The following is a 25,307-nucleotide window of genomic DNA, read 5'->3' as shown; positions in this document are numbered from 1 at the left end:
ATTTTACTGTGATGGTTGTTTTCCCACACTTTGCATTTAGGGGTAGGTAAGTATTTGTGCTCAGTGTTGGGTAGTTGCTAACCCAAGAATTTAGGCCATTTTTACTGACCTCTTAGTGTGATATGGGTATATTAGTATGAGGTAATTTTCAGATACTTTTAAGAGGAAAATACACCTTGTAAGCTGGTAATTATGGCACATTTCCTTTGATAATACTCATGCGGCGCCACACAAGTTCTTTTGAGTTTGGCATGCCTGTGCTACTCTGCAGTTTTCTCATTACCCTTCTCTATCCATTTGAAATTATCACTTCAAAAACATTTATTTTTTTAGCTTCACTTGGCTTACAGGGTTCTCTCAGCCTAAAACAATGCATTTCTCGGTAGCAGTTGGATCTAAATGGCAAAATACTCAAGTAATTACACAGCAGTACCTGCCTGTAACAGGGATAATTTCGATGAGCCTGAAGCTGAGAAAATCTTCCTGAGGCCAGAGACTCCCCCAACACTGGGGTGTAAAGGCTTTTCCTTTTCAAGGAAAGTGGAAGGGAGTAATATCCTGTGACTATGGTATATTTTTTAGCAACACATGCTCAAGTTTTGTGAGCCATTTTCCAGAGAATGGTTGCTTCTCTGCATCAAGTAAGGAGAACATGCAATGTCTGCCTATCTGCATAGGTTGGGAAACATGCTTGCTTGCTTTTTATGATTTTATAACTGAAGAAGAGAAATTTCTTCTACAATGACCCAAAAGAGGTAAGAGTTGTTATTGGATATATTCATGAGCCCATAACTTTTGACTTTGGGAATCAATTAAGGGGGTCCCAGAATTTCATTTCTGGCAGAAGTGGTTCAAGAAATACCTGTCAAATATCTTGACACTCCATTTCATAGGAAGTGCAGGAAGTGTGAAATCCTTCAGTTGATGTGTGTCTCTTGATTTCCTGCAATTTTTTTCTTACTGCGTTAAATAATGGCTGATCTTGCTCTGAAATAATGATATATGACAGTGAGATAAATGAGTTTTTTTTCCTAGTTTTTTTTTTAATTGACATACATCACTGTATAAGGTTACAGCATGATGGCTTGATTTACATATATTGTGAAATGGTTACCATAACAGGTTCAGCTAACACCCATCTTCTCATGTAGGTACAACATAAAGAAAAGAGTAAAAAAAATTTGTTTGTGATGAGAACTTAGGACTTACTCCCTTAAGTTTTCTATATATTGTATATCCGTGTTAGTCATTGTATACATTACATGGAAAGGCATCCTTAATTGTGGCAATCCTTATTATAGCTCACAAAAGAAAAAATATGTTTTTAAATAATATATAACATTTTAATTTTATAACAAATATAAAAAATTAAAAATTATTTTACATAAATTACAAATACATACTTATTTTATTATAGTTTTTTAGATTATTGTCAGAAGACTCCTACTGTTCAGACTTCAGATTAATATGTGTAGCTTTCAACACAGAAATTGCTATGTTTAGGCATAGTGTACAAATAAACTAATATTTTATGACTAATGCTATATAAAAAATTCTGCTAGTTGAATATCAATAGTCCATTCCCATGACAAAAAAATCTGACCAAATTCCAATTAAAAGAAATGTACTCACATGGCATCAAATAAAACATGTTCACTTGGTATTTTCATTTGTTTCTTAAATATAGGGCTTTAAAACTTACAAATGGCTATTTCTCATAATAGACTTTAAAAAAAAATACACACTTTGATAATTTGCCTCCAAATCTTTTCAAATATCACATTCACCTTTGGTGTAGGAGTTTTCTGCCTGTAATAGACCATTTCTGACATTTTCATTCCCAGAGGAGCAGAGTGTCTTTAGTATAGGCTCTGTAATCAGACTTCCTGTGTTTGAATTCTTGCTCTGCCAGCTACCAGCTATGTCCATGAGCAAATTTCTTAATCTCTCTGAGCCTTTGTCTCCTCATCTGTAGAATGTTGGTAACTATAATAGGACCTCTATTACAGAGCTGTTAGGAAGAAGAGGTAATACAAGGAAAATCCTGAGCACAGTACCTGTTGTATTGGGCTTAATAAATGGAGCCACTACTGTTATTTTAACAATTTCTTTATGCTTAAAGTCGACCTAAAGCACATTGGGAGAAGGAGAGGAGAAGTGAGTTGGGGGAAATTGGACGGGGAGACAAACCATGAGAAACTGTGGACTCTGAGAAACAGGGTTTTGGAGGGGAGGGGGTTGGGGGGTTGGGTGAGCCTGATGGTGGGTATTATGGAGGGCACGTATTGCATGGAGCACTGGGTGTGGTGCGTAAACAATGAATATTGGAACTCTGAAAAAAATAAAATTACAAAAAAAAATCAACCTAAAGTGCATTTTTAGTTTTGCCATCTTATTTTTTCTTATGTATCACTGACAATGATCCCTTATTTGAGGGATGGGGTAACCTTAAAAACATTTTCTATTGAAATAGATATGTAGCTTAAAAAGAAAGATAAAATAGATATGTACCTTTGTGAAAACCATAAGAAAATCTTGTTTTTTATTTGATAGATGTGCCTGGTTATCAATTTTAGTCAGCTTTGGTTTCCCAGCCTTTCAGAGAAACAGGTAGATCTAAATTTACCTTTTTAGATCTGTAAATACCATTAAGTGATAAATTTAGACCACAATTATGTTTTCAAGTAGATAAATTATATTCATACCTGGATGTATTTTTGCCATGGTGATATAATACAACTTATACTACAAGGTGAATGAAGGACAGATTTGACATATTGCTTTGCCCACTTTTAGTTATGACAGTCTGGAGATAATGACAAAAATATAAATGCCCAAAATAAAACCATTAGATTTCTATGCTTTTCTGTTGCTACCAGTCCATATTTGTAATAGATTGTAATATTTGTGTTAAAAGTAACTCTTCTTAGGAAGTACTTATAGTTCATGTTGGGATATGGTTTGCATTTTAAATTTTCAAGCTAACAAATGTACTTGTAAACTATGAAAACAAGTTCTGCCTCAGCACTGAAAACTATAACTTGGCATTTGTCGATTTGCAAAATAAAATCATGCATTTATAAACACTCCACAAATTTTTAATAATGTTGATGTCATAAGAGGAAAGGGCTTTTGAATACAAGTAATGTAGAACTGTTCTTGTTTATGAAAGCCAAATCATAAGTTCTTTAACAATTGGCTCTTTTATTTTCCTTTTCAATTTATTGCCGAGTTTATTTTTGCTGTTTTGGACAATGAGGCAGCATTAGATCACATTGCTAAAACTTGTTTACATTAGCAACAAGCTAACTTGATTTTATTACTAGAATGTGGATTATGAATTTCCAACCAGTTATTAAAATGTCCATGGTTTTCAAATAATCTTTTGTCTTTAAGGTTTTTGGTTTGTTTTTTAGGTTAAAGTTATATGCAGGATAGAAAGTGTACAGAAATATTAAGCAGAGAATAAAAAAATAATTTTCCCCCATGGGCGCCTGGGTGGCTCAATGGGTTAAGCCTCTGCCTTCCGCTTAAGTCATGATCTCATCAGGCTCTCTGCTCAGGGGGGAGCCTGCTTCCCCTCTCTCTCTGCCAGTCTCTCTGCCTACCTGTGATCGATCTCTCTGTGTCAAATAAATAAAATCTTCAAAAAAATAATTTTTGCTCTAGATAAAGGCAAACTTAAGGTTGCAGGGGTGGTGGACCTGTTGGTGACATGTAGAAAAACACGTACCAGGCCATAACTTTGGGGAGTATTTCTGAATTTTGACTGGCATACAAATGGAATTTAAAGTTCCATTAAAAGCCCCTGTGGCCAAAATAATGTATTTTTCAACCCTACAATTCACAATAACTTGTGTGAAAACTTTCATACTAAAACCACAATAAAAGAACATGTACCTGGAAATGCTCCAACTAGTTTAAGTAGTGCCGTAATCACTGCAATAATGACTTTAATTTGGTTGAACATTGTTAAAAGTCTGGTATGGCCCCCTGACACACACGCGCCCGCACGCGCAGATACATAAAATATTCCTCATATTTGTCAAAATAGAACCTTGGTGCTGCCCTTTCCTCTTCTTCAGATCTCACTTAACTTTTTTCTACAGTTACACTTAAGCATGTCAGAGAAGTGTAAACAAAATTTACCTTTGAGGCTCTTATTTCAAGAGTATTTTGGGCTAGACTGTCATCCATGTTAGGAATGAAATATGCAGGGACGCCTGGGTGGTTCAGTCCTTAGGCACCCGCCTTCGATGGGGGTCATAATCCCAGGTTTCTGGGATGGAGCCCCGCATCGGGCTCCCTGCTCAGCGGAAAGCGTGCTTCTCCCTCTCCCACTCCCCCTGCTTGTGTTCCCTCTCTCGCTCGCTCGCTGTCAAAATCTTTAAAAAATAAAATAAGGTGCAGCAGAGCCTTACATCTTAAAATATATTTTCAGAAGCCTTTGAAACACACGGGACCGTTTCCTTTTTTAAGTGCAGAAACCAAGGTCTAGGACAGTGGGGACTGCCCAAAACGCAGCTGGGGGCTGGCTGCGCCCAGATCGGGAAGCCAAGCTCCAGGTGCAGGTACGAGGCATGACGTCACCGGCGGTGCCAGCCGACGGCTCGGAGAGCGGCGGACGTGGGCTGGGCCGGAAGCAGTGCAGCAGGCAGCTCGCCTCGCTCCGCCCCACGCGAGCCTGTCGTTGCGCCTCCCAGGCCGCGGTCGTAGGAGCCGGAGAGAGGGGCGAGGCGCCCGCAGGCCCCGCCCCTCAGGCCGGTCCCGCCCCTCAGGCCGGTCCCACCCATCAGGGCAGGCCCGCTCCTCCTGCCGTGGCGGGTCTAGGCTCGGCGCGAGGTGGGCGCTGCCGGTGAGTCCCGCTTGGTGACGGCCGGTAGGGTCCGCGCCTGGGTGGGGAGGCGGAGGAGGGAAATGGGCTTATCGGCCATGACGTTCTATCTTGCTAGCGCCAGCAGCCCTGTGGCGGCGACGACGATGGACCCGGAGCCAGCGACCCTTGGGGAAGGAGGAGCAGCGGTTGCAGCTTCGGAAGCTGCGGCCGCCGCGACGTTCAGGGAATCGGCTCAGCAGGTAAGTGGGGCCGCCGAGAGAGGCGGCGGCGCGGAGGCTAGGGCTAGGGGAGCCCCGTCTCGTGTCTGTCTCGTCCGCCCGCTGCTCTCTTGGCCTGCCCGGCCTTCCCCCGAGCAGGCCGCCCGCCGGAGATGCGTTTCGGGGTTCCTTGTCACTGTAGCCCCACCTCTGCTAAAGACACCGGCTTGGGGGGAAGGGGCGGACGCCTCCCCACAGCCGGGCGTCCCTCACCAACCCCTCCGCTGGCCGCGCCGCAGAGTGCGGGGCTTCCGGGGGTGCTATTCCAGCTTCGGTCCGCGAGCCAGGGAAGGAAGGCGTGTCCCCGAAAGGCTGTCCTTAGAGTAACTGGAAGCCCGGTGGCGGCGGCTGCAGACGCTTCTCAGCCTCTCCGGGTGGAAGCGCCTGACTTGGCTTGTGCCCTTTGGTTAGCTAATAGCAACTATGTGCTGAGCGTTTACAGGCTTTATTTCACTTAATCCTAATAACTTCTGCATGATGTGGGCGTGATCCCCATTTCACCCGCAAGGTAACTGAGGCTCGGAGCTGCCCAGCAGAAACATAATGGGAGCTACGTTGTAAATTGTACGTTTTGTAGTAGCCATATTTAAAAAAAAATAAAAATACATTTTAATGTTTTAATGCATATTATTAATATTTTGTTTAATCTAATATAACAAAAAACTTCAGTACGTAACTAATGTGAAAAGTTAACAGTGAGGTATTTTACATTCTCTTTTTGGTACAAGTCTTAGAAATCCTGTGTGTGTATGCGTGTCACGCCTACTGCACGTCTCGGTTTGAACTATTCTCATTTTAAGGGAGCATTAGCCAGATGGTGCTAATGGTTACTGTGTTGGATAGCCTAAGTTTAGAGAGTTAGGTAAGGTTTAGAGGTTTGTTTTGTTTTGGATTTGGTAGTCTAAAGTAATAGTTTAGAATCTTGGGCCAAGTAAAGCTAATGAAGAAATTGCTTTAACTGAAACCAACTCAGGAGTATATAGTATGGGCCATTAAAAACCCGAGTTGCTTCTATGTAGAAATCTTTTCCACCTTCAGTGAAAATGAAGCCTTTTTAGTGGCTTCATTTTTGAGACTAACTACCAGAATATCAGTAAGACTGACCCCCCCCCACCCCCAACCACAGATTCCTAAGGGAATAGTGCCTGAATGTGGTATAACTTTTGTAGTATAAGATGTACTTTGCATGAACAAAAACTTTTCCACATGGTAGTTTTTATATGGTATTTCTTGTTTTTCTCCTACTTAAGGAGGAAAGTAACCAGCAGGAAAGAATTCAGTGGCAACACTAAATTGGTTAGAGAGCCACAATTCATTTTCAGTTGAGACCTGTTGCTGTCACAAAGCTGGGTGTATTTTCCATTTGACTTTTCCTTCTGTTTCTGTAATTGTTTTCATCACTGCTTCAAGCTTTGAATCACTCTAATAGCAAAGTAAACATACCTGTATTGATTTATCATCTAAGTATTGTTTGAAGAGAGGTTCTTCCTTTTGGTTTAGTGATATTATGTTATTTTCATATATTTAGTTGAAAAAGTAATAGATATCTAAACACTAAAGGAGAGCATTGAGCTGAAAGTAGAAAGTCATAGGAATACTCCCCTGGGCAGTATCTCACATTCACCAAAAGTAAGTTTGTCTGGTAATCATTCTGGGATTTCCTATGCGTATATAATATCTTCTTTTGTGTTAAACACAAATGGGTTCATACCATACAAACTATTTTCTAACTTTCCCTTTTTGCTCCCATTCACATTCCTGAAGCAGAAACATCTCTGGGAACCCCAGATCCATGCTTTTGAGTACAGTAAAAGAAAAGAGGCCAGTGAAGTGGGGACTTGGATGGATGGGGAGAGCCTGCTGTCCTTCATCAGTTTGTCAGAACTGAGCAATTCCAAGTGCCGTGTAGGGAAAAGAGTTAGAAATAGGAGCTTGGCTCTGTGTAGAATTTCACCTTAAACCAAGCCATACACTACCTATTGTGACATTTTATCAGGCAAGTTCTTTGACTAAACTTTTAACCAAAATCTGAGCCTCAGTCTTATTAAAAAAGTTAAAATTTCAGTACACTACTTATTCATTTATGTAGCACCTCTGCTACCAAGAACTTATGATATACTAGAGCTATAGACTACAGGATATAGCAGTGAAGAATACACACTATGCCAACTGCTATGTTGCAAGCTACCTAGTCGGGGAAGGTGATACAGAATGAAATCCGTGATGTGTAGTACATATTTTAAAGAAGTTCTATGAAAGTGTATAAAAAGATAATTGCCATTAAAATCAGGCCCCAGGGAACTAGATAAACAGATATACGGTCTGGTGGTTAACCATAAAATTTGATAAAATGTGAATTGACAGTGCATCTATTAATTTCCTGGTGTTAGGAACCTCTTTTTCCACATCTTTAAAATTTGTTAAAATGGAATTTGTAATATTGACACTGAAATTTTTCTTACTAAGAGGTTTATTGTTTATCTGTAAAAAAGAAACATTTGCAAAATTCAGAGAATAACTTTCATTTATAATTGTTGGAAATTTTTTCACCAAATTAATTTTCTGGTTGGTTTTAGCCATCGTTACCGCCCTTCACTGTTTCCCCTTTTCTATACCCTAAGTAGAGGTCGGAATCACATGTCATAGATTGTCTTTCACAGATTTTTTATGTGCCAGTCCGTTTCCTTAAGAAGAGGTGTTGACAGAACTATGGCCTATGGGCCAGATCCCTCCAGGGATCGAGTCCCACATTGGGCTCCCTGCTCAGCAGAGAGTGCTTCTTCCTCTCCTGCTTGCGTGCTCTCTCTCTCTCTCTCTCTGACAAATAAAATCTTTAACAAAAATAAGAAAAGATTATGAATCATATTTCAGCCTTCACCTTTGTAGGTTTATTTATTTATTTTTTATTTATTTATTTATTTATTTGACAGACAGAGATCACAAGTAAGCAGAGAGGCAGGCAGAGAGAGAGGTGGAAGCAGGCTCCCCGCTGAGCAGAGAGCCCGATGCGGGGCTTGATCCCAGGACACTGGGATCATGATTTGAGCTGAAGGCAGAGGCTTTAACCCACTGAGCCACCCAGGCGCCCCACCTTTGTAGGTTTAAAAAAATATTTTGGAAAGAATATAGCCAAGAGTCAGAGTTAATGGAGATAGTAGCTAAGTTTATACTAATTGTTATGATCCAGCTGTAATGTTTTGATTTATTAAAGTTGTCTAGCGAAGGTAAAGTAGTTGAGCCAATGAGAGACAGCCCTTCTCCTTTGCCTTTGTCTAAGAAAGAAAAAATTCAGCCAATGAGAAATTACTAGAGCGAACAGTGAGAAGCTGCTTCTGCTTTAATGGGGGTGGAACAGGCCATGGTGATGTACCCTGAAAGTTCTCAGCTATTTTCACTGACTGGAACTGTTGCTTTGGCATTAGATCCATCCAAATAGTGTGACAACTGGAGATCTAACCCAACTTCTCTGACTTTCCCTTGCTTTTAAATGGATCCACAGACCTGAGTAGTGGTTTAGAAGGAAACATTGTTGTTAGAACAGCCATAAATCAAATCTTATTTCAAGGGGAAAAATGATAGGGTAGGAATGGCTCGCCATGTCTGGGGACCAGGGGAACTTGGTGGACCATGCTTTTTTTCTTTTTAAATATTTTATTTATTTATTTGTCAGAGAGATGATGGGGGAGCACAAGCAAGGAGAATAGGCAGGTAGAGGGAGAAGTTCCCCACTGAGCAGGGAGCCTGATACGGGACTCCATCCCAGGACCCTGGGATCATGACCTGAGCTGAAGGCAGACGCTTAACCGAATGAGCCACCCAGGTGTCCTCATGGTGGACCGTTTGTTGTTCATTTTGTTTATGGATATTATAAATGGGCTGATATTCCTTCATTAAGGGCTGGGATTTGTTTGAACTCTTAAGATAGGCTAGGGAGAACTGTGGCTTTTGTTTTTTCAGGTTAATCCATAGATATCCCATGCTCTCAAGGTTTTCATAATCTCAGTTCGCTATACAGCAGTTATAGTTGCTGTCAGTGATGTGTGTTCAAGTGTCGCAATGCGCGTGGTTTTTTTTTTTTTAAGATTTTTATTTATTTATTTTGACAGAGAGATAGATATCACAAGTAGGCAGAGAGGCAGGCAGAGGAAAAGAGAGTAACAGGCTCTCTGCTGAGCAGGGAGCCCGATGTGGGACTTGATCCCAGGACCCTGGGATCATGACCTGAGCCAAAGCCAGCTCCTTAACCAAGTGAGCCACCCAGATGCCCCACTGCATGTGTTTTTTAGGTTGGATATACCTGTATTCACATCCTGGCTAATGACTGAAACTTACCTTCAGGAAGTGAAGAACAGAGAGCTATATATATTTTCTAAAAATAAACTAAAAGGATTAAGAGGAAATAATACAAAAATGAAGTTACTTATATTTGCATAACTGGGCAGTTCTAGTCCACTGTTTTTATCAGTATAACTCTGCAGTTTTTATCTCTGTTTTTATCAATATATCTCTGCAACTGCAGTTCAAAGAACTTTCTTTCTTATTGGTTGAACACCATTCATGGGTTTAAATTGTGTGGTCATACCCACAAGTGTAAGAATCCTTATAGAGGACAAAATTTTTGAACTCTGGACCATCCTAGAAAATCCCACCAATGTGGACTCCAATTAATTGTGGCAGTCCTCTAGTCCTGTATAATTTTGTTTGGTTTAGTTTTTAAATTTTATCAGTAATACATGAACATATTCTCTTCACAAAACAAAAAATAACAAAATACAAAAAAGAATAACTACTCCCTTACCCCTTCTTCCTCCCCCGTCTCAGTACCTATCCCTAGGAGTAACCACTTGCTGGGTTTTCCTTCATAATTGTACTGTGCCTTTTTGAAGTACTCTAGTAAGGAGATGAAATAAAGGCTTTCTTAGGCAAGATAACAGTGAAAAGCTCTTTGTCCGCTCCCGCAATATGCATTTACCTTGATTTGGGAACATGGATTTATATTTGAGGTAAAGTTAGTATATCCCTAGGAATGAAATTTGGCTGTAATTAGAATTCCATAGACTATTGCACTAAAATCTGTAAAATGTTTTTACTATCTCCCATCCAAGTACTAACCAGGCATGACCCTGCTTAGCTTCCGAGATCAGACAAGATCAGGCCTGCTCAGGGTGGTGTGGCAGTAGGCAAATCTTCTTACTATCAGGAAAACTCTGTTGTCACCTATGTGTTATTGACTAAGAAATTTGAAAATTCAAAGATAGAACGCTTAGTGGGTTGTTTTCTAGATTTGATCTACAAGTGAGTTTTATTTGGACTGCACAGTGCTATAAAACATTTTTTCAGTTTAAATGTCTTCACTGGGGATGCTTTCTCCTCGGAGTCTACCCTTCCCTTTACAGTTTTGCTCACTTTTGGTGCCACCTGGCCTTAAAAGGCATTTTAATTTGGAACTCCTGTTTTGAGAAGAGGAGAGAAGCAGAGTTAATCGAATGGGTTTTGTTTTGTTCACAAGTAGCTAAACCCAGATCCTAAGGTTTAGGAAAGTTCCTTGCCATGAACTGGTATTTTATTTGATGTCTCTAATATATGTACATGTGCATCTATATGATATCTTTTGATACTACGCATTGATCTGTAATTAGCATTATTCTTTAAAATGATTGATGTCCAGAGTATCTTCGCATATTATAAGCATTGGAATTGCTCTGTTTGAAGTGTGGTGCTTGATTTCTTAGCCGTTGACTTCACAAAAGTTTATTTGGTTAAATTCTATTTTTTACCCTCTGTAGAAGGTATATAGATGTTTGCTTTATTATTCATTAAACTCTACATTTATGTTATTGATATTCCTGTGTGTGTATGATGTCTTACTTTCTAAAAAATACATTAAGGATTGGTTTCTGTTTCTTTATTCCCTAAAATAAAGCAATCAAGAAATTTTTTTTTGCCATATGAAAGAAAATTAACCTCACTTGAAACTTACTATCTTAATTTATCATCATTAGATGAATAGTGAAAGAGGCTTTGAAAATGTAGAACTGGGAGTTATAGGAAAGAAGAAGAAAGTCCCGAGGAGAGTCATTCACTTTGTTAGTGGTGAAACCATGGAAGAATACAGCACAGATGAAGATGAAGTTGATGGCCCGGAGAAGAAAGATGTTTTGCCTACTGTTGATCCTGTAAGTTTGATGCTCTTTTCAATAGTTTTTTTTTTTTTTTAAGATTTTATTTATTTATTTGACAGAGAGAGAGATCACAAGTAGGCAGAGAGGCAGGCAGAGAGAGAGGGGGAAGCAGGCTCCCCGCTGAGCAGAGAGCCCGATGCAGGACCCTGAGATCATGACCTGAGCCAAAGGCAGACGCTTAACCCACTGAGCCACCCAGGCGCCCCTTGTCAATAGTTTTTTATGAGACTCCCACACTGCCTAGGGTGCTAAGAAGGCACTGTCAATAGTTTTTAAAATTGATTTGTTTCCCCTTAAACATCAAATGAAAGGGGTCTTTTGAGGTTTAAATCAACTATATTTTGGTTATAAAAGTATACATTATGATTTGATAGAAAACAGTATTTTTACACACATGGATGGAAATATTCCTGCATTTCAGTAGTCTTAAATAGCTTGAGTGTCAGAGTACTTTTCAGTGTGGCTAAGTTTCTTTAAGATTTATCTTACTAAAGAGAGTGCTTGGATTTCAGTCCCTTTGAATTACGGATTATGCTGCCGTAGCAGTTGACACCTAAAATTTAGGATTCATTAGTTCTTTTTTACATTATTGCCTCAAGTTTTGACTGGAAGATAGGAATCTATGGTTCTTAACTTTATGTGCCTCATCAGCTAAATTTAAGTATTTCTAAATTATACATGATGTAACTATAAAATTATAGGACAAGCTGTACATTCTTTTTTTTTTTTTTAAGATTTTATTTATTTGACAGAGATCACAGGCAGAGAGGCAGGCAGAGAGAGAGGGGGAAGCAGGCTCCCTGCTGAGCAGAGAGCCTGTTGCAGGGCTTGATCCCAGGACCCTGGGATCATGACCTGAGCCGAAGGCAGAGGCTTTAACCCACTGAGCCACCCAGGCGCCCCAAGCTATACATTCTTTAAAAGGAGTGTTGTCCTTCTAAGTAGTCTTTGAAGTGTTTAGTTGATCAGTATTTACTGACTTTCTAGTAAGTACTGTTTTGGGCACTAGTGATGCAGTCACGGGCAACAAAAATTTTTGCTCTTATATGCTAGTGGGAAGACAGGCAATAAGTACATATTATAATTACCAGACTGTAAAGTGCTCTAAAGAAGGGTAGCAGGATAGAGAATTATTAATTTGTATTTGATTTAAAAAATGTTATTACTAGTATTTCATCAGATTTGGCTTTTGATAGATTTTGGTTATTAAAAAAAAATTAGATCCAGAGTCTCTACTATGGAATATATTCAAAGGACCATGCAGTATACTCTGATGGCATTTCCAAATGCATGCAGAATATTACAGAGGTGTTTCATGCACTGGGAGAATTGTTGGAATAAGCATTTTTCTTTTAAATTACTTTGAAGGGGTTAGTTCTTATTTGTCGTTCTTTATTGTTAGTTTTATTTGTAGTTCTTATTTGTAGTTCTTATACATTGGTATCTGTCTGTATGTTTTTAAAAATCATTGTCTCAGTAGTTGCTCCCTATTACATAGAAAGCGATACTAAAAGCATTGCATACTGGGGCGCCTGGGTGGCTCAGTCATTTGGGCATCTGACTCTTGGTTATGACTTGGGTCATGATCTCTGGGTGGTGGGATCAAGCCCTGCATTGGGCTCCACACTCAGTGTGGAGTCTGCTTGTCTCTCTCTCTGCTCTTTCCCTTCTCACACATACTCTCTCTCTCTCTCAAATAATAAAATCTTCAATTTTATTTATTAAATAAATAAATAAATTTTATAAATAAATTTTATTTATTAAGTAAGTAAATAAATTTTATTATTTTTGAGCATTAAAAAATAAAAGCATTGCATAAAAGAAAATGCATCCTTCCTATGTGCCTAAAAATTTACTTTTTTTAACAAGCTTTAGTGAGATACAGTTCACATAGCATACAATTTGCCGATTTAAAGTTATAGTGATGTGGCTTTTAGTGTATTCATAGATGTGCACAACCATTACCACAGTCAGTTTTCGGACATTTATATCACCTCAAAAAGAAACTCAGTACCCTTTAGTTATTGTACATTATCCTTCATCTCCCCAACTCCTAATAATCATCATCTACTTTCTTTCTACAGATTTTCCTATTATGGACATTTCATAGAATGAAATCACATAACAAGTGATCTTGTGTAACTGCCTTCTTTGATTTAGCATGTTTTCAACTTTCATACATGTTATAGCATATGTCAATTTCATTCCTTTTTTTGAGATACCACATTTGTCAGTATATGGACTTTTGGGCTATTTCTACCTTTTGGCTACTATGAGTAATGCTGGTGTGAACATTTAGATACAGTTTTTAATTTCTCTTTGCTATGTACCTATGAGTGGAATTGCCAGGTCATATGCTAACTATATTTAAACATTTGAAGAACTGCCTTGTTCTTTATTCTGTTGATAATGGCGACATTGATTGATTTTTGGCTGCAAAACTAGCCTTATATTCCTAAGATAAAACCCACTTGGTCATGGTATATAGTTCTTTTTATATGTTGCTGGATTTAGTTTGCTAGTAATTATTGGGAATTTTTGCACCCCGTACTCATAAAAAAATATAGGTCTATAATTTTCTTGTGATGTTTTTGTCTGGTTTTGGTTCCAGAGTAATACTGGCTTCATAAAATGAGTTGGGAACTGTTCCTTCCTCCTCTGGGTTTTTTGTTGGTTGGTTCTTTGGGGAGATTTTGTGAAGAATTGGTATTAATTCTTATTTAAATGTTTGGTAGACCTTACCTGTGAAGCTGCTTAGGCTTTTCATTGTGTATGGTTTTTTGATTCCTAAATTGTCTTATTTCTAAGTCCATTTTGGTAGTTTTGTTTATTTCATATGTTGTCAAATTTGTTGTCACGTAGTTGTTCGTAGTATTCCTCTATAGTCCTTTTTGTTTTTTCTTTCCTGATTCTAATTATTTGGGCTTTCCTTCTTTTCTCTTGGGTCAGTTTACTTTAGCAAAAGGTTTGCCAATTTTGTTGATCTTTTCCAAGAACCAGCTTTTGGTTTTACTGGTTTTTTCTCTTGTTTCTTTCTCCATTTCATTGGTTTTCACACTAGTCTTTATTTCCTTCCTTTTGCTTGTTTTAGATCTAGTTTGCTTTATTTTTTCCCGTGTCTTAAGGTGGAAGGTTATCTTTCCTTTATTAAAGGAAAGTTATCTTTCTTCTTTAATTAGCTGTGAATTTCCCTTTAAGAACTGCTTTAGTTACATCTTATAAGTTTTGTATGTTACACCTTCATTTTCATTCATCTCAAAGTATTTTCTTTGACCTATTGGTTATTTAAGAGTATGTTATTTACTTCCCATATATTTGTTAAGTTTTCACATTATATTTTCTGTTCTTGTTTTTTCTTGTTTTTAGTAGGCTCCATACCCAGCGTGGAGCCCAGTGTGGGGCTTGAACTCATAACCCTGAGGTCAAGACCTGAGCTGAGTTGAACACTTAACCACCGGAGCCACCCGGATGCCCCTGTTCTTGATTTCTAATTTCACCCTATGTGATTGAAGAAGATACTTGTATTATTTCTCCTTTTAAATTGGTTTGTTTTATGGCCTAGCATGTGGTCTGTCTTAGAGAATGTTCTGTTTATACTTGAGGTGAATGTAGATTCTATTGTTAGGTTACGTGTTCTGTAGGTGTCTGTTAGGTCTGGTTGGCTTATAGTGTTTTTCAAGTCTTCTGTTTCCTTGTTGATCTGCCTGGTTGTCCTGTTTGTTATTGAAAATGGGCCATCAAAGTCTCCACCTGTTATTGTTGAGTTGTCTGTTCCCTTCATTTTTGTGTTTTTGTTCTATTAAGCCCCTGCTACTCAATTTTTCATTTCATTTATTGCAATTTTCAACTTCAAAGTTTCCATCTGGTTCTTGTTAATAATTTTTTAAAGATTTATTTATTTATTTATTTTAGGGAGAGAGAGAATGTGAGCATGGGGGTAGGAGTAGAGGGAGAGGAAGTGCGAAATAAACAGACTCCCTGCTGAGTGGAGCCCTACAACCTGGGGCTCTCCATCTCAGACACCTGAGCCAAAATCAAGAGTCAGATGCTTAACTGAGCCACCCAGGTGCCTCTCCATTAATAATTTTTATCTCTTTATTAATATTCTCCATTCAATGCAACATTGTTATACTTTATTTCTTTAATTATGGTTTCCTTAGTTCTTTGAACATACTTATAAAAGTTGCTTTGACATTTTTTTCTTTTAAATTCAGCATCTAGTCACTCATGTGTAGATTCTATTGCCTGCTTTTCCTCCTGTGTATAGCATACTTCTGTTTCTTTGTATGTCTCTTAATTTTTTTGTACATTTTAGACAATATATTACAACAACTCTCAATACTGCCCTTACCCTCTCCACCCCACCCCCTGTTCTTTGCTTGTTTTTTGTGTTTTGTTTTTGTTTGTTTGTTTGTTTGTTTAGTGACTGCTGGATTATTTTAGTGAAGTCTGTCTCCTCCCCACCTCCTCTTCTTTGCTACAAACTAGCTAGCCTTTAGTTTAGCCTGCATCTGCAGGGTAAGAACTAAGAACTTCCTCTCAATTACCTCTTAACACAATCTCCGCTGATTTTGAGAGCACCCTTTGGCCTTGGTTGCAGCTCTGTTGCAAATGAAGTCAGTTCATTTGAGAACAGATTAGGAGCTGTTTTATGGCTTACTTTTCCTCCTGGGCAAAATCTCTTAGCCAGAGCTCTGAAGTTGGGGGTAGGCACAGTGTTGCATTCCTGAGTGACAGCCCTGGTTTAGGAGCTGAGTGCTGGTAGAGGTGAGGAGCAGTTACTGCCTTAGATCTTTTTGGGGTTTTTTGCTGCTTCATGAACAGAGACTGTCAGTGCCCTAGGATTCTCAGTGGCTCTACCATTCCATCAACGGGAGCTGACAGAAGAAGGAGGGAGTCCACACCTGTCAACTGCACTCACCTGAAACAGTCTCAGTAATAGGTGGCTTGGGGGCAGGAGCAGAAATGCTGATTGATGTTCTGTCATGCACTATTTCTCTTTCTGTGACTGGCTTATTTTATTAACATAATGTCCTCAAGGTTCATCTATGTTGTTTCCTTCTTTTTTTTAAGGCTGCATTTTCCATTATATGTATTCCCACATTTTCTTTATCCATTCATTCATCAGTGGACATTTAGGTTGCTTCTACATCTTGGCTGTTATGAGTAATGCTACAGTGAAGAAGGAAGTGGAAATATCTCTTGGAGGTCCTGATTTCAGTCCTTTTGGTTAAATACAAGTATTATAAATGGGGGAAAACAGCAGGGTAGAGAAAATACAGCAATGTTGTAAAAACATACATGCTTAGGAAAAGACTTGGAAAATATATTCAAATATTAGTGATAATTATCTACAGGTGATAGAAAAATGGGTGACTTTTATTTTCCTTATACTTTGCTCCATTTTCTTAAGTGTTCCACAAAAAATAAGCATTACTTTTGTAATTTAAAAATAAGTTGTTTAGGGGTTCCTGGGTGGCTCAGTGGGTTAAAGCCTCTGCCTTCAGCTCAGGTCATGATCTCAGGGTCCTGGGATCGAGCCCCGCATCGGGTTCTCTGATCAGCAGGGAGCCTGCTTCCTCCTCTCTCTCTCTGCCTACCTCTCTGCCTACTTGTGATCTCTGTCTGTCAGTAAATAAATAAAATCTTAAAAAAAATATTTTATTTATTTGTTTATTTGTCAGAGAGAGAGCACACACAAGCAGGCAGAGAGGAAGGCAGAGGCAGCAAGAGAAGCAGGCTCCCTGCCGAGCAAGGAGCCCGATGTGGACTCGATCCCAGGGATCGAGTGACCTGGGCCAAAGGCAGCGGCTTAACCAACTGAGCCAACCTGGTGTCCCAATAAATAAATAAATCTTAAAAAAAAATAAGTTGTTTAAAAATAAAAGATAGCAAGTCTGAATAGTTCTTATTAAGGAAGGGGTAGATACTCAATTATTCAGGTAGGGATAGATACTTAGGTTTTTGGAGAAAAAATGAATCAGCGTAAGTTTGCACCATAAACTGGAAGTCTTGAAGACCAAGATCTGGCCCATTTCTCTTGTTACTGGGGTAGTGGTGTGGTGGTGATGCTGGCAGTGGTGGCAAGGTTCCAATGTAGACTCTTGAGTCATCTGCCCTTTCAATTCAGTAAGATCAGTGTCTAAACAAAGAGCCCCATGCATTCATTCTGTGTAATTGTGTGTGATAATGATAGATGTTATTCAGGGATCCTTAACCAGTTCCTCAGCTCTGGAGCAGGTTTGACTCTTTGATAGTCACTGCATGGATATCAGCAATTGTTCTCTCTAGAAACAACTCCAGGAGAATTGGTCCACTGAGAAATATATGCTTTCCTCCAAAAGCCTGCTTAATCCTTTTCCAAGTAGTTTATTGGCCCTGCCATTATCATGTGTTACAGAAACTGTTTCCATTCCCTATATTACTGCACTGTCCTGTTTGCTATAAAAACTGTAAGGTAAACACCAAGACGAGAGTTTTTTTTTGGCTGGGTACTGTATACTTTATTGATGGTACATGACAAGGTAGGGTTCCCCAAACCCCTCCCCTTCTTCAGGGGGTCTGGGATGGAAACAGTGGAGGTTGGGAGATTCTCAGTGTTTTGGGGGATAAATTGGGGCAGGGATTCCCCAGCAGCTGAGGGCCTCTCTCTTCTTCTTGCTCTGGCTGGGGCTGGTGGTCCAAGGGCCTCTTACTCCTTGGAGGCCATGTAGACCATAAGGTCCACCACCTGGTTGCTCTAGCCAAATTCATTGTCATACCAGGAAATGAGCTTGACAAAGTGGTCGTTGAGAGCAATGCCAGCCCCCGCATCGAAGGTGGAAGAATGGGTGTCACTGTTAAAGTCGCAGGAGACAAACTGGTCCTCAGTGTACCCCTGGATGCCCTTGAGGGGGCCCTCTGATGCCTGCTTCAATACCTTCTTGATGTCATCGTATTTGGCAGCTTTTTCCAGGCGGCAGGTCAGATCCATGACCAACATGTTGGGCGTGGGGACGCGGAAGGCCATGCCAGTGAGCTTTCCATTCACCTCAGGGATGACCTTGCCTACAGCCTTGGCCGCACCAGTGGAAGCAGGGATGATGTCTGGGCAGCCCCTCGGCTGTCACGCCACAGCTTCCCAGAGGGGCTGTCCATGGTCTTCTGGGTGGTGGTGGCATGGATGGTGGTCATGAGTCCCTCCACGATGCCGAAGTTGTCATGGATGACCTTGGCCAAAGAAGCCAAGCAGTTGGTGGTACAGGAGGCATTGCTGACAATCTTGAGGGAGTTGTCATACTTCTCATGGTTCACACCCATCACGAACATGGGAGCATCAGCAGAAGGAGCAGAGATGATGACCCTCTTTGCCCTGCCCTAGATGAGAACGTCTTAAACAGAATCCCTAAAATAACCCTTATCCCCACATAAGAGAGATGCTTCCAGCTTTGAATATAGAAGATACAGTGGATTTGATTGAGAGAATCATAAATATACAGTATTTTCTTAGTTGAAGGTATTTGTTTACTTGGACACTCATTCTTATGTAGATAGAGATAAAAGAGCTAACTCACTTCCGTTTCTTTTCAAGAATACTATCACAGAAGTCAGCATACTTGGTTTTCATGGGAAGAGTGTTGTGTGTTTCCCCCTTTTCTCTTTAGTCCATCTACCCAGTCTTACAGATATTCTTGTGTTTTCTGTTTTAATACCTTATAATCATGAATGTATATCTTAGCTAAGAATATTATGTATAATTTCATCATTTTTCTCCTTCCTGGAAACAATATTAAAATAATAATACTATTAATATTATTTGACTGATTGTTCTGTATTATACTTTATTTTGGTAAACAGAAATATTAGTACAATGAAACATGCTTTTATTACTGATTTCATCCACAGAAGCAAACTGTTGTCTGTGTGGCAAGCTTCACAGAAGTGTTCTATGGCAATGACAGCACCAAGATTAATAGTGGAGTTGTGCAGTGTAGATTGCCTTCTGCCATTTGTCCTGCTTTACTAAATGCACACGGAGTTTGTCTTGGGGTATATAGTCTAGGCCCTTCTTAATCCTTTTTAAGATTTTATTTATTTGTTTGTCAGAGAGAGTGAGCACAAGCAGTAGCAGGCAGAGGCAGAGGGAGAAGCAGGCTCCCTGCTGAACAAGGAGCCCGATGTGGGACTTCATCCCAGGAGTCTGGGATCATGACCTGAGCCCAGGGCGAACGCACCCAAACGCCCCAGGCCCTTCTTAATCCTTAAAGAAGCAAAATACTCACCTTGCCATTTACTGGTCACTTGTTTTCCCATCATTGAAAGTTCATTTGATGTGCTCTTACTTATCCTGCTTACTTTCTCTGAATCTCAATTTCCTCGCTGTACTATAAGTATGTTGTACTGTATGATTTCTTAAGGTTCCTTTCTATTTATTGCATATTCTCTCTGATATTGTGCTTATGAACAATGAAGACAAAAAAGCAGCAAGACAGGAGAAGAGGCTGTAGATTGTCAATTCATACCAACTCCATTTTAGTTGCTGCTGCTTTCTTTGGTTATTCCACAGACATAGGGTAAATATTATAGTTATATGGGTAAATATAAAAAGTCTTTGTGGAATACTGTCTCTAAAGCTTCTCAATTTTTAATTGGATTGTAGTCTGTAGTACTATCTATAGAATATTCTATGTGCCAGCCAAATACTTGATTGCTTCATTCTGGCCTAAATATAACCAATGGGTTTAGGTATGAATGTTGCTAACCTGACTTCTCGTTGCAGACAAAACTCACCTGGGGCCCCTACTTATGGTTTTACATGCTCCGAGCTGCCACATCAACCCTCTCAGGTATTACTTTTCTGTTTGAATATTGTATAACTGTTATAATATGCTTCAAGAGCAAGAACTTTACCAAATGGGGTGTTTCCAAAGTGAAGGAGAAACATTAGGGGTTAATCACTCTGTTCTCAGCAGCTAGCTAGCATTGGATATTAATCTAACTTGTACTTCACTTCAAAACATTCTTCACTTTCAAGTGGTGGGGTTTTTTTAGAGAACTAAAAAATGGCTTTATTAATTTATTTTATATTAATTTTTATGTTTCTGGACCTTCTGTGTTAGCAACTATTTTGCTATTTTGTTACATGGTTTTGTACTGATACTGTTCTTAGTCTGTTTGACTATTCTAGAGCCTGTATTATACAATTCATTTATTTTTAATTTCATTAATACCTCATATCTTAAGTTGAGCTATAACTAAGTCACTGAAGGAAAGGAACTATCAACATATGAGTTAATCATGCTAATTTTAAATATAGGTTTTAAATTATAAAGCTTTCCTCTATTTTCAATTTCAACTCTGCAATAGCTTATCATTTTCTGCTTTTTATTATAGGTAATTTTGAATAGTAATTCATTCAAGAAACATTTACTGAGCACTCAATATTACTAGGTAGTGTGGTGTAAGGAAAATCTTCACTTTCAGACCTGGACTACCTTTCGAATCTGCTTCGTCAGCCCCTCTGAGTCTAACCTTTCACAGTGCCTGGCATGTGGCAGGCCCTCAGGGAATGTTACACTGCAAGCCATTCCTCCCTTGGAGTCTAATGATGCCCCAACTCTTTAAGTCAATGTTTTTTCTTGAAGAAGTAGACATGTAATAGATAATTATAATACATGGTGATACATGTATAATTAGAGATACGAGCAGAGTGTTGTTGGGAACCCAGAAGGAGCTACTAGTGCCTCTTGAGGAAATCGAGGAAGATACACAGAAGAGATGCACTGAGTGTCCATAATCTCCCTGAGGGCAGGGACTATAACTTTTGTATTCTTATAGTGCCTTGCACATAGAACGTGCTCAAGAAATGTTTATGGAATTATATAAGCCATTTAACTTTTGCGTTTTTGTGTTTGTTTGGTTTTTGCCATTTAACTTTTGTATCTTCAGTGTGTGACTTTCTTGGAGAGAAGATTGCATCTGTTTTGGGCATCAGCACCCCAAAGTACCAATATGCCATTGATGAGTATTACCGGTTGAAGAAGGAGGTGTGTCTCCTTTTTACATTTTTTTGCTTCAGTTTGATTTACTGTGGACTTAATGGGTTGTGTAATGAGCATATATATCCTCTCTAGCCGCCCAAAAGAGAGAGCTCCCTTAGGGTAGGCATTTCATTGTAGGATTACTAATTAATCAAGTTAGATATTTTTAATTTATATGTTTATAAACTGAAATTTCCCTAGGATCTTGGTGTGAGACTAAGCTGGATTTCATTGGGCTGTTATGTGAGGTGCCTTATATATGATCTTATTTAATCTTCATACATCTCTCTCTGGATTATTACAGTTTTCAGATGAGGAAATAAGACAGTCTCTGTACTTAGAACCTATAGACTGGATATAGGAGAAGTGGAGGATTTGAAGCACAGAAAATTACAAGTACTAGAAATGTGTAAGTGCCAGGTGTTAAGGAACAAAGAGGTGAGGCAATTTGTCTGCAAATGTAGTGAGGTTTTAGGGTCGGGGTGAAATGAGTTTAGCCTTGAGAAAAGTTTAGTTCCTAAGAGCATAGGCTGAAGAACCAAAGGGTTCGAATTCAAATTCTGACTGCCCCATTTCTAACTTTGAAAACCATCGGTGCAAGATACTTAACTTTTGTAAGCCTCAGTTTCTTCATCTTTATAATGAGGAAAATTGTGGCATCCATGTTCAGGGTGGCTCTAAGGATTAAATGAGTTGATATGTAAAATGCTTAGAACAGCACCCAGTGTATATTGGTGAACACAAAATAAATATTAGAATCTTATATTATTCTTCAAGCAAATGGGGAGGGGAATTCAGCTAAAGTGAGAATGTAGAGGCATGAGGATAAGTTGTGTATTTGGAGAAGTGGTGGGAATAGTCCTTTATCACTGGAGCAGAGTGCACTGGGGGAGTGGCTGGCCATACATATAGAAAAGACAGCTGACTTTATATTTGTTAAATGGTTTCAAAACTCCTTTTATGAACAAATGAGTGTTTTTAACACTTTCAGCCATGTTTAGAGCCTCAGTACCTCATCTGGACTATGTAATAGACTCCCCAGTGTCTCTCTTTCTTGTGTTCTCTCAAGCAAGCTCTAAATTAATCTTGACTGGTTACCTACTCTGTACTGAGTACCCATATAGCATTGACCAATACAATACTCACTTCCTCCAAGAATTTAGAAGTTCTGGACCTAGAAATTATCTGTATACTAGCTGCTTTGGGGAACATTAACCAAGTTATACCATTTGGTGACTGGACCACCCCATTCCACTGAATAGGCTGATACCCTGTAATTGAAGTGATGCAGTATTTAGCTATTTTTTATTTAGATTAGAATTTATCTGAAAGATATAGCCTCTGTCAAAGTTAATTCAGGACCCATTTAAGCAGTGCTGTACCATACTTAAAAATGACTTCCCTTTCCTTAAAATGACATATGATAGTTCCCATTTCAGTTTGGGAACACAGGACAAGGAGGTATGTCTTGGCTTAATTAGATGAGACTGAATTGGACATGTCACTATTGTTTTAGTTTTTAAAAAAAGGCACAAGCAGTTGAAAGTGGGTAACAAATACTGTTCTTTTTAGGCATTTATATTTCATCTATTCTTGATTATTTCCTCTTTTTAGGAAGAAGAAGAAGAAGAAGAAAACAGAATGTCTGAAGAAGCAGAAAGACAATACCAGCAGAATAAACTGCAGGCTGATTCCATTGTCCAGAGGGATCAACCAGAAACAGTGGCATCCAGTTCATTTGTCAATCTCAATTTTGAAATGGAGGGAGACTGTGAAGTAATTATGGAAAGCAAACAAAATCCAGTTTCTGTCCCACCATAGAATGACTATCAGACTTCAAACTCTAGGGTTTTTATAATACCAGGAATTTTCACATTCTTTATTCAGTGGGACTTAATACAATTATTTATATTTTAAATTATTATCTGGAAAGGGAAAAATGTTTCTTCATTCTTAGGCTCTATCTAGCAAAAGCCAGATCTGAAATTTGATCATTTATACTACGCTTTTTCTGTGTGTCACATTAGGGCTTTGGCTTTAAAATGTTCTTTAAAGAAATTAAGGACATTCTAGAGCCCTAATTGCCAATTAAGTGTTAAATTATCAAGCTTGTCTGTTATTGGTGTTTGTAAGAAAAAAGATACTTAAATTACTAACTGGAGCTGATCTTTCTAGTCTCAGACTGAAATAAGGATTCCTCCCCCCCTAGATTTTCTCATGTTGTCTTACATTTATAAATCTAACCATTAATTTCATACTAAGGATGGTTCACTGAGTGTGTAATAAAAGGAGCAAGACAAAAGCACTTTGATTTTTCTTTCCTTGAGAATATTTTATGAAAAGGTGAGTGAGTTTGTAACACCAGTTCTAAGATGGGTTTCCATTTTTTGATGCAGTTACTTAATCTTACATTCTTTTTCAGCAGTTATTCAAATTAAATAACTAGCTTTGAACATTACATTAAAAACACTAGTTACGAGATGTATTTATTAATGTATTTGTATTCAAGTGGTAACATCCAGTGATTATCCACATGGCATCCTGGTTTTGTGACTCAGTGGACCCTGAGTGTTTCCTGTGGGCCAAGTAGTTGGAGGGAGGATGGTAGGGTGAGGGACAGATGAAGACTTGACCCTTCAGGGGCTACTGTTAATATTGTACCAAGTGCCACAGTAGCATAGTGAAGTCACCAATCATTCTCTTCTTTGAAATTAACAACAGTAGAGTGGGTAGTTTGCTTAACCCAGGTGTGGTCAGCTCTCTAGAGCCCACTGTGTTACTGGCAACACTTACTTAAGTATAATATGAAACTAAGTTTGAAAATATTCCTAAATATGCACTCATAATCTTATGAGAGATCTGTATGATTTTGATTTATAACTAAATGTGGGTAAGGAAGAATTCTTGTGTGGAGTATTTCAGAAATGCTGCACTTAAAAGCCTATTCACAGACTTAAGAGCTTTCAGAGATTAATGGTGGTTTTAAGCAGCATTAAACTGTCAATCTTAAATATTTTTATATAAAATGTAGCTTCAAAGAAACTCCTCGAACAAAGGTACAGTGGTCCTATTACAGAAATCTGTTATCAGTGAACATGAACATCTGGCCACTAAGTTCTTCAACTGAAATCTGAAAGATTTAGGAAAGATAATTTTTCACTTGGAATCTTCAGTTATATGGATCTGTGGTATGGTAGTTCATGCATGGTATGTGATGATAATTTTTTTGGTCATGGCTGTAAATTCTTTAGTAAAGGATTAAGCTTCAGATCATGTAATTAATGTCACCATAAATTATAGTTTACCAGAAGCTCTAAAACATGCTAACTTGACCTCTTCCCTCTAATTTGTTTTTAACTTTGAGATAGGACCTCCAACTCAAGTATTTATTGGTTATCCAGTGAAGGCATGCATATCTAATAATGATCTTTTCCCTAGAGGCACTAGATCTGAAAGTTTACCTAGAAACCTTTCTGATTGTAGAAGGAAGATTATGAAAGTTTTGTTTCTTAAATTTCACTTTTCTCTTAATTGTCCAACAGTGGCCAGTTTGTAATGTTTATATAGTTATTCACTGTGCCTTATTAAATCTTTATACTTTATTTATGCAAACTATAAAATTTCCCAGAAATCGATTAAATGGTTTTGTCTTATTTTTAAGCCTCTTTTACTTTTCCTTCATTTTTGACCCTTCTTTTATATTTACTATTCCCCCCTGGATCATAGTTCATGATTATTTTACCCTCTTCTAATCTTTCTTCTCATAAAAAAAAATGAAACAACAGTATAATTGAGAACCTTTACACTGAATTAACAAATTCTCTAACAAAAATCCTTAACAAAATGGAGTTGAGTTTTATAAAATGTGACCCTGGTACTGGTTAATAAAGCTAGACAGATTATTTTATACCAGTGATTTTAATTAAAGTGAAAGAGTAACTTGAATACTTTTTACTGAAATATCTTATAAAAAGAGATATCATCTCCAAACACTACTAACCCAGAAATGAAA

At 38.5% G+C, this 25,307-nt stretch overlaps 1 protein-coding gene and 1 pseudogene across 5 annotated transcripts; one reads left to right on the top strand and one right to left on the bottom strand.

The window, feature by feature from the left end:
* The first annotated feature begins 622 nt into the window (after nucleotides 1–622).
* On the top strand, nucleotides 623–23,600 carry FAM177A1 (family with sequence similarity 177 member A1). Of its 5 annotated transcripts, none has more exons than XM_032871288.1 (6): nucleotides 623–755; nucleotides 4,953–5,076; nucleotides 11,097–11,270; nucleotides 20,035–20,101; nucleotides 21,204–21,301; nucleotides 22,910–23,600. In XM_032871288.1, the coding sequence occupies exons 1-6, from the start codon at nucleotides 742–744 to the stop codon at nucleotides 23,114–23,116; spliced, it is 684 nt and encodes a 227-aa protein (XP_032727179.1). In that variant the 5' UTR covers nucleotides 623–741; the 3' UTR covers nucleotides 23,117–23,600. The 5 variants fall into 5 exon arrangements, with proteins under 5 accessions (XP_032727179.1, XP_032727180.1, XP_032727181.1 ...); XM_032871289.1 differs by lacking the exon at nucleotides 623–755 and adding an exon at nucleotides 4,826–4,855; XM_032871290.1 differs by lacking the exon at nucleotides 623–755 and adding an exon at nucleotides 4,837–4,855 and having other exon boundaries at nucleotides 4,962–5,076.
* Nucleotides 17,968–19,786, bottom strand: LOC116875641 (annotated as a pseudogene).
* Nucleotides 23,601–25,307: the final 1,707 nt, after the last annotated feature.

The sequence above is a fragment of the Lontra canadensis genome, unplaced genomic scaffold, assembly GCF_010015895.1.
Source record: "Lontra canadensis isolate GAN:19392208 unplaced genomic scaffold, GSC_riverotter_1.0 scaffold42, whole genome shotgun sequence".
NCBI lineage: Eukaryota > Metazoa > Chordata > Mammalia > Carnivora > Mustelidae > Lontra > Lontra canadensis.
This window is presented reverse-complemented; position numbering and strand designations above follow the sequence as displayed.